Source organism: Elephantulus edwardii, unplaced genomic scaffold (assembly GCF_000299155.1).
Source record: "Elephantulus edwardii isolate Elephantulus edwardi_28Jun2011 unplaced genomic scaffold, EleEdw1.0 scaffold00075, whole genome shotgun sequence".
Classification (NCBI taxonomy): Eukaryota; Metazoa; Chordata; class Mammalia; order Macroscelidea; family Macroscelididae; genus Elephantulus; species Elephantulus edwardii.
Window position 1 is genome coordinate 6,259,356 of NW_006399825.1, and position 11,585 is coordinate 6,270,940.

Here is an 11,585-nt window from a genome sequence, read left to right on the forward strand (position 1 = left end):
CTTGCTTGAAATAATTGCGTTCTGAATGTCACTGGGTTGTGATTTCATGTTAAAAGGACCCTGGTTGGCACAATGATTACTCGGCTGCTAACCTACTAACAGAATTTACTAGCTGCTCCATGGGCGAACAATGACTAGGGATTCTATCAGAATCTATACCTTTGAACTGTGGCGTTGGAGAAGAATATTGAATATACCATGGACTGCTAAGAAAACGAACAGGTTCTGTTCGAGATTTAACGAAAGAGTTAAATCAGGTTGCTCCTTGAAGGCAAGGATTCCGAAGCTTCGTCTGACATACTTGGGACATATTGCAAGGAAGAACCAATCCTTGGAAAGGGACATCATGCTTGAGAGGGTGGATGGATAGCACAGGAAAGGAAGACCCTCAAATTGATTCAGTGACTAGGGTAATGAGTATAGGTGTGTTGGAGACAGTAAGATTGGCACAGGATACAGCAGGGTTTAGGGCTTTTGTACATAGGGTCACTATGAGTCGCAGGTGACTTGATGGCACATAAAAACAACCATGGGCGAAAGATGTGTCAGTTGGCTTCCATAAGGATTACAACCTTGGAAACTCTATGGGGCAGTTTTACTTTTTCTTCTGGGTTTTAGAAACAACTAGACAGGCAATGTTTGTTTTTGTTTTAAATGCATACTGGTTAATGATTGTGCACTTTTCTGAGAGAAAAAAAGCCCTAAAAATTTTTGTGAGTACTAAATAACTTGCCTCTGGAAACTCTATGAACTTGGAGAAATGAAAGTTATAAAAGTGTTCAGGTCTTTCATAGGGTTGCTGTGAGTCACCTATGACTCTGGCACTTAATAACAACAGCAACTATGTTAGTCCTTGAGGGGAAAACATAATGTTGTGAAAGTTGGTCAGCAAAAGAGAAAAAAAAATAAGTAAAGCAACTATGAGATCTCATCTAACCCCAGTCAGAATAGCAAAATTTAACAGAACAGCAAGTAAAAATGCTGGCGAAGTTGTGGAGAGACTGGAACCCTTATTCACTGTTGGTGGGAGTGTAAAATGGTGCAACCACTGTGGAAGGCAGTATGGCGCTTTCCCAAAAAGTTGCAAATAGAGATACCATTTGACCTATCAATTCCACTATTGGGAATATACCCTAAAGAGACCATAACTGACATCCAAGCAGATATATGAACAACCATGTTTATCGCGGCTTTGTTCACAATAACAAGGAGTTGGAAACAACCCAAGCGTCTATCAGCAAACGAATGGATAGAGAAACTCTGGTATATTCACACAATGGAATACTATGCTGCATTGAAAAACAAGGAACTCATGTAGTATTATGCAAAATGGGTGATCCTGGAGGAAATTATGCTGAGTGAAGTATTTTCAGTCACAAAATGACAAATACTGCATGGTGCCACTGTTGTAAAATAGGACTCACCTTGGGGTTGCGCGGAGACTGAGGAAGATGGGTTCAATAATGTATACTGCATTGAAACAGATGAGGGAGAAAACTGTTTAAAAGGGATATGTGATTAGGTATTTTTGTCATGATGGGAGTCCAGAGCAAAGGCTGTATAGTGGAGTGGACCTGGGGAAGGTTTTGTAAAACAATGAAAGAATTTTTCTTTTACTTTTCCAAGAGAGTAGGAGAGTTGGGAGGGGAGAAAAGTGCAACAATGAATGAATGGAAATCGAAAGTCTATGTAAATTTTCATTGAAATTAATAATAAATTTTTAAAGAAGAGAAAAAACCCAAAACCCTCAACAAGGGACTTGCAACAGTAGCCTCAAGTTTCCTGTAGATGTGAGGATGGCCTAGGATAAAGCAAGGTTCTGATCCATTGTTCATAGGGTCCATATGAATTGTAGTAGACTCCATGGTACCCAACAGCCACAACAACAAACTTAAAAAGAACATTTTCATCTTGTTAAATTGGGTTGTCACGTGTCTAGACTGACCTGATAGCACTTAATAGCAGCAACAAACTTAAGAATAGGCCTGATATTTCGACAGGCTAAACGTTTACTGATTTTAATTTTATTTACTCATATTTTAGAGCTAGCACATATTTTTCCAGCTCCACATTTTTTTTTTTTTTTTTTTTTTTTTTTCCAGCTCCACATTTTTATGTTAGTCCTCCACCATTCTTTTTTCTTTGGACAGCCTTTCTAGTTTCTGTTAGATGTAGGTGTGTCGAAGGCTTACAGACCTTAGAGATGTTGCAAGGTGGTTGAGTCTGAACCAGCCCATAGCTGGTTTTCAGAGGCTGTAAGTTGCTTGGGAGGAGATCGCCCTTCTCCAGAGGAGCATCTGGTGGATTCAAGGATTTGAACCATGTGCCTTTGGGATTGCAGCACATCTTCTTGCAGCTAGATGACCAGAGCCTAGGAACTTGCCTTTTTATCTAGTGCTACTACAACAGAAATATGGCAAACGGATGCTTTTAATAAACAAATATATTCCAGTGGTTTGGGGGCCTAAAAGTCTGAATTGAAGATGTTGATTTTAGGGGATAATTTTCTCTGTTGGTTCTTGAGAAGGGGCCTGTCTCCTAGCAGCATCTGTAGGGTTGGTGACTTGGAGATAACCATGTATTTTGGCATCAATCTTTTTTTTTTTTTAATTTTTTTATTATTTTTTGTGTGTGTGTGTGTGTGAGTGTACCGTCAAATCAGATCTGACTGGTACAGGAGGAGATTGTCCCTCCTTTCCCGGCAGAGCATCTGGTGGATTTGTCTTGGCATCAATCTTTTCTTGAATACTAAATATTCACCATGCAGAAAGCAGGATCCAAAGGATACTTTTTTTTAATAAATTTTTTTAAAAATTTTATTTTATTATTTTTTGTGCATGTACTGTCAAATCAGATCTGACTGGTACAGGAGGAAATTGTCCCTCCTTCTCCAGCAGAGCATCTGGTGAATTCGAACCATATACCTTTGGGATTGCAGTACAGCTTCTTTCCACTAGGCCACCAGAGCTCCCCTCAAAGGATACTTCTGATCCCGGCTCTGCTTTTTTGGTGGCACTGAGATTTCCACTTCCCTTTCCTCTGTCCTCAGCAGTTGTCCTCAGCCTCTCAATTCTCTCTCCTTTCTCTTGTAGTAAGATAAAAGGTGTTACCAGCTACAACTCGGGAAAGGTCCTGTTATGTTGTATTAGATCTGAGATGGGATTAAGGATGGTACATGATACCCTTAATCATTTTATAATTGATTGTTTTATTATTTGAGTTTATATCATGAAAGATCATCACATTACTGCCACGTTATATCATTACATTTAAAACAGAATCATTGCCTGGCCAAACTGAACATACTCTGGGGAGGTGTGTAGGGGTACAAAATCAATAACAGAACCATACACCTTCAGCTGTTCCATCTCCTGAGTATGGCTGTGTGTAGAAGGTGTTAGTAGTTCAGGGGCAAGAGTTCCTACTTTTTGTAGACCATGACCCTGCTCATATTTTTGCAGCAAAACATTAATATATCCCATGATTTTAGTTGCTAAATAAATCTCTATTTTTTTAAAATCAACATTTTAATGGAAGTTTATAGAGAACTTGGATTTCCATCCATTCGTTGTTAATACATTTTCCTTCCTAACCCCCTGTTTCCCCAGTTCGCTTTTCTCTTTAGGAAAAAAAAAAGTTTTCATTGTTAATACAGTCTCCCCCCACCCCCAGTCCACTTTACTCTGCAGCTCTTATTCTGGACTCTCGTCATGCCAATAATACCTAATCATATATTCCTTCTATACACTTCTCTCCCTCATCTGTTTAAATGCCATGTACATTATTTATCCCCTCTATTCTTAGTTTCCCCCAACTCCCATGTCAATCGTGTTTTAAAACAGTGGCATTATGCAATATTTGTCCTTTTGTGACTGAGACATTTCACTAAGAATAATGTCCTCTGTGGTCACCCATTTTGTAGAATATTTCATTAGTTCATTGTTTTTCAGTGCTGCACAATATTCCATTGTGTGAATATACCATAGCTTCTCTAGCCATTCGTTTGTTGATGGGTTGTTTCTAACTCTTTACTATTGTGAACAAAGCAGCAATAAACATGAGTGTGCATATGTCTGCTTGGGTAGCCGTTCTGGTTTTTGGTTTTTTTTAAAATAATTTTAATGAGCATTTACAGAGATTTTGGATTTCCATTCATTCATTGCTGCACTTCTCTCCCCACCCATCCCTCCCCCCAGTTCTGGTTTCTTTAGAGTAGTGGAATTGCTGGGTCAAATGGTATTTCTATTTGCAACTTTTTGAGAAAGTGCCATACTACCTTCCAGAGTGGTTGCACCATCTTACATTCCCACCAACAGTGAATAAGGGTCAGTTTTTCCACAACCTCTTCAGCATTTGTTGTTTGCTGCTCTGCTGGATTTTGCTATTGTTACTGTGATGAAATGGTATCTTAGTTGTTTTGAACTTCTCTATTTTTTACCCAGTATTACTTGGTAAAGCCCTTTGCCAGTATATACCACCTCAACAGTAAATTCTTTAAGGGAGAAGGAGACTGTCAGTCTAAAATGACACATAGGGAAGACTGTGACTTAGCACACAGATTTTTCTTTCAGGTAGCATTAGCAATACCGGAGGAGCCAACAGGAATATAACATTGAGAGTACAGAAGAGAAGAACTGAAAAGGAAGACTTGTTAGGAAAAGTTTTATGTTGGAAGTTGAAGTGGACTTGGAAGAAAATACTTAGGGAAGTGGAAAAGGGTGCTTGAGGGCAGGGGTGAGGAGAGCAAAAGTAGGGGGGCTGCCAAACATTTGTGTATTATATACTATGCTAATTGTTTTATTATTAACATATGAATCAACATATTGACTCATTTAGTTCTCCATTGGCTTGTGAGGGAGGTTATATATCCCCATTTTGCAGATGAAAGAAAAAGCTAGGAGAGGACTTGCCCAAGAACTGTTTAACTGGTAAGTGGCCGGGCCAGTGTACCTGACCTGAGGTCTGTCTGACTGCATGCAGCTCATGTGCTTTACTGCCTCAAGAGGCCTAGGCCTAATGTGTCCATGTCTTATTGTGCTTTGTTTTGTCCTATCAGACACTCCGCTTTACCTGATTTCTGTATGTTGTCATCTGGTTTCCGACTCGTGTCCAGGAAGGTCCCAGTCGTCCATTCCCTGGTCTGTACTTCTTCCCGTTCCTTCATGGATTTGAAAACTCTCCTTTCGTCCTTTAATGACTTTGCACCCCTCTCCTTTGCTGAGAGTTGGGACAATGTTGGGTTACTGGTAGAGCCCAGTCCACCACACACTGTAAACACACTTTTCCTGACCAATGACTTGACCGAAGAAGTGATGGAGGAGGCACTGCAAAAGAAGGCCGATCTCATTCTCTCCTACCATCCGCCCATTTTCCGACCCATGAAACGCATAACCTGGAAAACCTGGAAGGAGCGCCTGGTGATCCGGGCTCTGGAGAACAGAGTCGGTATCTACTCTCCTCACACGGCCTATGATGCTGCCCCGCAGGGAGTCAACAACTGGCTGGCCAAAGGGCTTGGTGAGAGCCTCTGGGTCTTCACATTCAATCTGTGCAAATAATTTGAAAACTGAGAATATCTTTCTGGGAAGCTTTGAACCACTTTAGTTGGAAGTGGGTGGTGGTGAAGGGCATTATTCTATGTTTACATAATGTATTTTAAAATTGTTTGATAAAAGGGTGCTGCTAAAATTTATAATTAAGTTGCATTTGAAAAGTGAAACTTTTTTCCTCTGTAGTGAATAAGGAAAGCATTGCAAGTCTTGAGTGCTGGTAATTTCTCATTCATGTGGTAAGGTGCCTAAAGCCTAGGCACTTTAAAAATGCTTCTTAATTTGCATTGAAAGCTGAAGCCTCCAAAATATGTTTCCTATGGCAATTAAATAGATGTTAGAGTCTTACTGAATACACATCCAACACAGTGAGGAAATTCAGCATTTGTGTTCTAATTTGATTCTTTTTTTCCTCTAACTTGATTTGAAGAAACTTTTTTTTCATTTATTCATTTTTTTCCCCAGAAGCTTTTATGATGATGTGTTCTGTATTAATGTGACCAAACACATTATGAGCCTTTACAGCCTGAATCATGGTTTACATGAGTTGATGTAGCAAGCCAGCAATAAACAATTCTGTATATAATTTAAAATTCCATGAGTCATTCTTTTTTCTTATTGTTTTTTATATTATAGATCCTTTTTGAAAATATATTTCATTTCATATATTCATACATATCCCTAGAATATGCAGATTATTAGTGGATATTTATCTGTCAGGATGTATATTAGTACATAAGCAAATGACATTCTTAAAACAAATTTTGTCCATAACAGTTTACCTTACATTTTTTTTACCTTACATTTTTAAAAAATGCATTTATAAACATTTATTCTCTTGCACTGCAAAAGACTTATATCAGCTTATATTGTACAACCTTGTAAATGATACAGAAATTTAAAAAAAAAGGTGTTGCTAAGTACAGTGAATCTTTTATGTCTAGTGAACGTTTTATCTTTATCTTAAGGGGGGGAAAACCCAAATTGACAAAACTATGTTTTTACTTTTTTTTTAATAACTCTAGGAGCTTGTACTTCTCGCCCCATAAATCCTTCCAAAGCTGCCAGCTACCCTACAGAGGGAACGCATCGAGTAGAATTCAACGTCGGTCACTCCCAGGACCTGGAGAAAGTCATGTCTGCATTGAAAGGGATGGCAGATGTCTCTGTCACCTCTTTTTCTGCTAGGTGTGGTATATTTTCCTTTGTGTGAAAACTCACAAGTCAAGCTCATTGCTGTCGAGTTGGAACCGACTCATAGCCCACCCTCCAGCAGGCTTGCAAGGCTGTAAATCACACGCAGAGGGATTGGTTGCCTTTCTCCGAGGAGCCCTTGTGGATTTGAACCACTAGAGAGGGCACGGCCTTTGAGTGAGCGGTGCACCTCCCTACTGACTACACCACCAGACCTCCCCTCTCTTTCTAAAAGGGTCTTTACAAATTCTGTAATCTTGGTAGTTAGGTTTCAAATTCTTTTCCTCATACCTGGTTTTATGAAATATATTTTTCATTTGCATATAAAGCATACAAAAACGAATGGAAGAGATGTACTGCTAATGGAACGTCAACATAACAAAATTGACAGATACACACATTTCATTTGATAACATTAATTCTGTTTCCCACAGCACACTCTTCCTACCTCTTTACTGTGCTTCTCCTGTCCACTCATACTTTTGTCCTGTCCTTCCCTGCATGCTTGGCTTTATCCTTGGGCAGATTCTGTCCTATTGCCCTTGTATGGTTGGTTATTCCAAGGAGTGAGTGCTCTTAGGTATCGCTGTTCACCTTTTAGGTTGTTTGGCTGAAACTTGAGCCACTGGAGTGAGTTTTATGCCAGGTTTCAAGAGTGAGTAAGGGCTGTAGACTCAGGAGTTCCATGGTTAAATGATTTTGATACCTGTCCTTTCAGAGAGTCTCTCCATCACTGCTTCTTGGGAGACTCCCATGTAGTTCTTAACTGAGTGCTTATTAGAAGTGTAGGTTTTGGCTTCATTCTTGACCTATCTAATTAGAATAGCATTTGCCTGAGAATCTTCATTCTTGAAAGTTTCCCAAGACTTTCATATTAAATGTTTGAGAATCAAGCACTGTTCTAGAAATAGGAGTCCTGGTGCCTTAGTTCATAGGGAGTTGTGCTGTTAAGCTGAAGTCCAGGCCTCTCTGGTGGTTCATATTCATTAACACGTCAAGGGAGAAAGGTGAGCAATCTGCTCCAGTGGGATTTACAGCCTCAGAAGTCTAGTGAAGGGTCAACTGTGAGTAAGTTCTGAGCCGAAGACAATTAGTTTGTGATTGAGTGAATTTTGTTGCAAATCTCTAGCTTTGTATAAACCTAATTCCTGTGATAGTAGGTTTATAATCTGGATTATGTAAAACATACTTTCTTTGTATCTATCATAAAGCAAGGCGGAATTTCACCCCCTAGGTTTGGTGATGAAGAACACACGCGGATCAGTCTGAATTGTACCCAGGAGGGTCTGCTTCAAGTGGTGGCTTTTCTCTCCCAACACAGACAACTTTATCAGAAGACCGAAATTCTCTCTCTAGAGAAGGTAAAAAAAAATCTGTTACCTCTTAAATTACTGTACATTTTTGTTTAGTAAATTCACTTGTAAATTGTTAGGCCAACAGGCCATTGTTATTAGCTAAGAAGCAGAAGGAAGGCATAATAAGCCTCAGAAAACATATGGAGGGAAGGAGACATGCAGGAATAGGAAGTGGTGGTCTTTCTTCAGGCTTGCAGACTTGCATGTTTGTCTTGGACCCTCTGCGTGGACTTTTCTATTCATTCCTTTAACTTGGCAACCATATAGATCTGTGTATTTACCCTGTGGTTCAGAATGTTCTTATAATGCAAACAAACCCGTTTCCAACTATTTTATGGACATTTTCTACTTAAATATCTCACAAGAATCTCAAATCCAATATATTGAAAAATTGACTTCATTGTTTAGACCCTCTCCCTGGCCTTTAAATATTTTCTTTTTATATTTTCTGTTTGATTGGTGGCATAATCATCTACCTAATTTTTTAAGCTTCTATAATGTTTCTCCTGCAAGTCTAACCAACATTACTTTTTAGTAACATTCTTTTAAAAGACATTAGGTAAACATAGGATAATGTTCTCTCCTTGTTTAAAGCTGTTCAGTGTTTAATGAAAAGGTGATCTGAATTTTCAGTTTATTTGCACAGATTGAATATGAAGAAACCAGAGGCTCCCACCAAGTCCTTTAGCCACCTAGCTGGTGATTCCCTGGGAGCAGTGTCAGAGAGGAAATCAAAGCTCTCCTAATTATGTCTCTAGATCTATTACAATGTGCCTCATTTCTCACTAGCTGAAATCATCTTCCCTTCCTTGGAAAATTCTCTCTCTTAACACTGTAGGAGACACTCAGGCTGTTTTGCACCATATACCAAGCCCTCCAGGATCTGGCTGCAGCCTGGGCCTCTCGCTGCTCTCCCTAGTCACACCCTTGGCGTCCAGCCATGCTGTCATCTTTGAACCCATTCTTCTACTGTACTCCCAACACCTCTGCCTCCTTTGTACATGTTGTTGTTGTTGTTGTTATGTACCATCAAGTCGCCTGCGACTCATAGTGACCCTTTGTACAACAGCCCTAAACCCTTCTCTAGCCTGTGCCAATCTCACTGCCTCTGACACACCTACTCTAATTAACCCAGTCACTGAATCAATCCACCTCATCAAGGGTCTTCTTCCTCTCCTGTGCTGTCCCTCCACTGTCCCAAGCATGACATATCTCTCCAAGGATTGGTCCCTCCTTGCAACATGTCCAAAGTATGTCAGACAAAGCTTCAGAATCCTTGCCTCCAAGGAGCAGCCTCATCTAACCCTCTCCAGAATGAACCTGTTCATTTAGCAGTCCACAGTATATTCAATACTCTTCTCTAGCACTACAGCTCAAAGGCATCAATTCTCCTCCTATCATTCCTAGTCATTGTCCAGTTCTCTGATGCATAACAAGTGATTGCAAAGACCATGGACTGTATCAGGTGCTCCTTGGTCTCCATAGAGACACCATCGCTCTTCAGTACTTTGGAGAGGTCCCTAACATCAGGCTTTCCCATTGCAATATGTCTTGATTTCCTGGCTGCTGGTCTGCATAAAATGCTTTTCACATTCTTGCCCTATTTCTACCCTACCACACTACATTAATGTCATTCTGTTTTGAACTCCTATGTGATTCAAGACCCTCAAGTTAAAAAAGTTAAATTCGTTGCTGTTGAGTTGGAACCAACTCATAGCTACCCTGTAGCAGGTTCTTGGAGACTATACATTGTCCAGGGGGAGATTGTGCATCTTTCTTGCACAGAGTGCCTGGTAGATTCACAGTGCCGTCGCAGTCTTTTGGCTAGTGGCATTGCTTTCGATGGGCTGTGCCAGTCCTTGTGAAACCTTTGATCCCCAGTTCCTTTAGTCTCTCCAACCCCCCGAATCTTAGCTCATTTATTTGGTCATTTCTCTGTGCTACCATAGTAATTGTGCCTTCCTTGTGTTAAAGCGCTTTGTTTGAGATTAGTCATTTATATGTCAGCCTTCAGAGAAAATTTTTGTCAGGTTTGCCTCCCCAGCCATTAGCCTGCCACTCACAGTGCATGTATGATCCGTCAGCATTTGGTGCATATTCTCCAACAGCATTTGTGACTGTGCTTTCTCTTCAGCCTCTGCTTCTCCATACCGGAATGGGCCGGGTGTGTACACTGGATGAGTCTGTCTCCTTGGCCACCATGATCGAGCGAATCAAGAGTCACCTAAAACTACCACATGTTCGCCTTAGTCTTGGAGTAGGGAAGACCTTAGGTAAATAAATACTTTTTTTCTCTCTCACCAGCATATCCACTGAGTAGGCCAAAGTGAAACTCTTGTTTGTATTAGTGTAAGTGATAGACTTCTGTTATCTCATGAAAGATCACTGGCTTACTTTGTCAACTACTGGGTCTCTTTCTTAGTCACACAGCATGTTCCTCTCAAGTCTGCTGAAGAAGTCTGCTTATTGTAAATAAGTCTACAAATGGGTTGCTGTTGCAGGAGAAGGAACAGTGGAGGATGTTAAGCCATCAGTTGAAAACTCCAGTCCATAATTGATCCAACTTAGCACCCAGAATTAGGAAGTTGCCCAGCACAACCTAGGAAGGTCTGAGGGCAGTCTTATCATATGTCAGAAAGAGAGCTGGAAATCTTGATTGCTACAATTATAGCATAAATCTTAAACTTTCAGTACTGACTGTACTGGCTAGTAAAGCACTATTAAGGGATCTGGTCCTTTGTCGTTTCTGACTCTCACAGACACTATCTTTTTTCTAGCCTTTCCCTTTTTGTTTTCAATTACTTTGGGGAACAAATAGAGTAGACAGAATACTTACTTCTGCAGGGATCCAAGCACTGTGCCAAGTGCCCTAAATATGTGAGCTCTCACTTCAAAGGCAGGTGGGACATAGTGATTATGAACGCTGAAGCTCTGAATTCCAGAGATCCGGCTTCATCCTTATCTACCAGGTTTATTTGATTTATAACTTTGGACATACTATCTAATCTTTCTGTGCCTCAGTTACCTCCTTTATAAAACTGCATTGATGCTGAAACCTCATGTGACATACTCAGGTAGTGATTTGTGCACATTTGTGACAGTAAATGGCACCCATTGTTACTCAGATGGGAAGGGGAATCCTCACTCTATAGGGGAAGAAATGAGGGTGCAGCTAGCTCAACTAACTTCTCTAAAAGCCCACAATTATGGGAATTAGTTTCCAGAGAAAATGAATGGACAAGGTGGGATTTGGTTTCTGATCCAACTCGATAGCCTTGTCTCCTCCTTTTTTTTAAAAATGTTGAATGTTTTATTAAATTTTTTATTTTGCTGCAAGGCTGTTGCTTCATTGTAAAAAAATAGCACCAGCAAAGGCAGTATATGGCAAAATTAAGACAGTATTGTTCTTTAGCTGACAGTGGACAGCTAACAAAAACTTATCATTTCTAGTGGAGAGTTTGCTAAGTATTCTGACCCACATCTAGGT

General features: G+C 40.1%; 1 protein-coding gene across 2 annotated transcripts in view; it reads left to right on the top strand.

The window, feature by feature from the left end:
• The first annotated feature begins 5,070 nt into the window (after positions 1 to 5,070).
• Positions 5,071 to 11,585, top strand: part of NIF3L1 (NIF3 NGG1 interacting factor 3-like 1 (S. cerevisiae)) — a 20,948-nt gene continuing 14,433 nt past the window's right edge. Inside the window, exons 1-4 of one of the 2 annotated variants that reach the window (XM_006889077.1) lie at positions 5,071 to 5,517; positions 6,575 to 6,737; positions 7,978 to 8,104; positions 10,233 to 10,371. In XM_006889077.1, coding sequence (XP_006889139.1) covers positions 5,082 to 5,517; positions 6,575 to 6,737; positions 7,978 to 8,104; positions 10,233 to 10,371 — 865 coding nt within the window. In that variant the 5' untranslated portion in view covers positions 5,071 to 5,081. The remainder of the gene's footprint in view (positions 5,518 to 6,574; positions 6,738 to 7,977; positions 8,105 to 10,232; positions 10,372 to 11,585) is intronic. The other variant, XM_006889078.1, reaches the window with a different exon arrangement.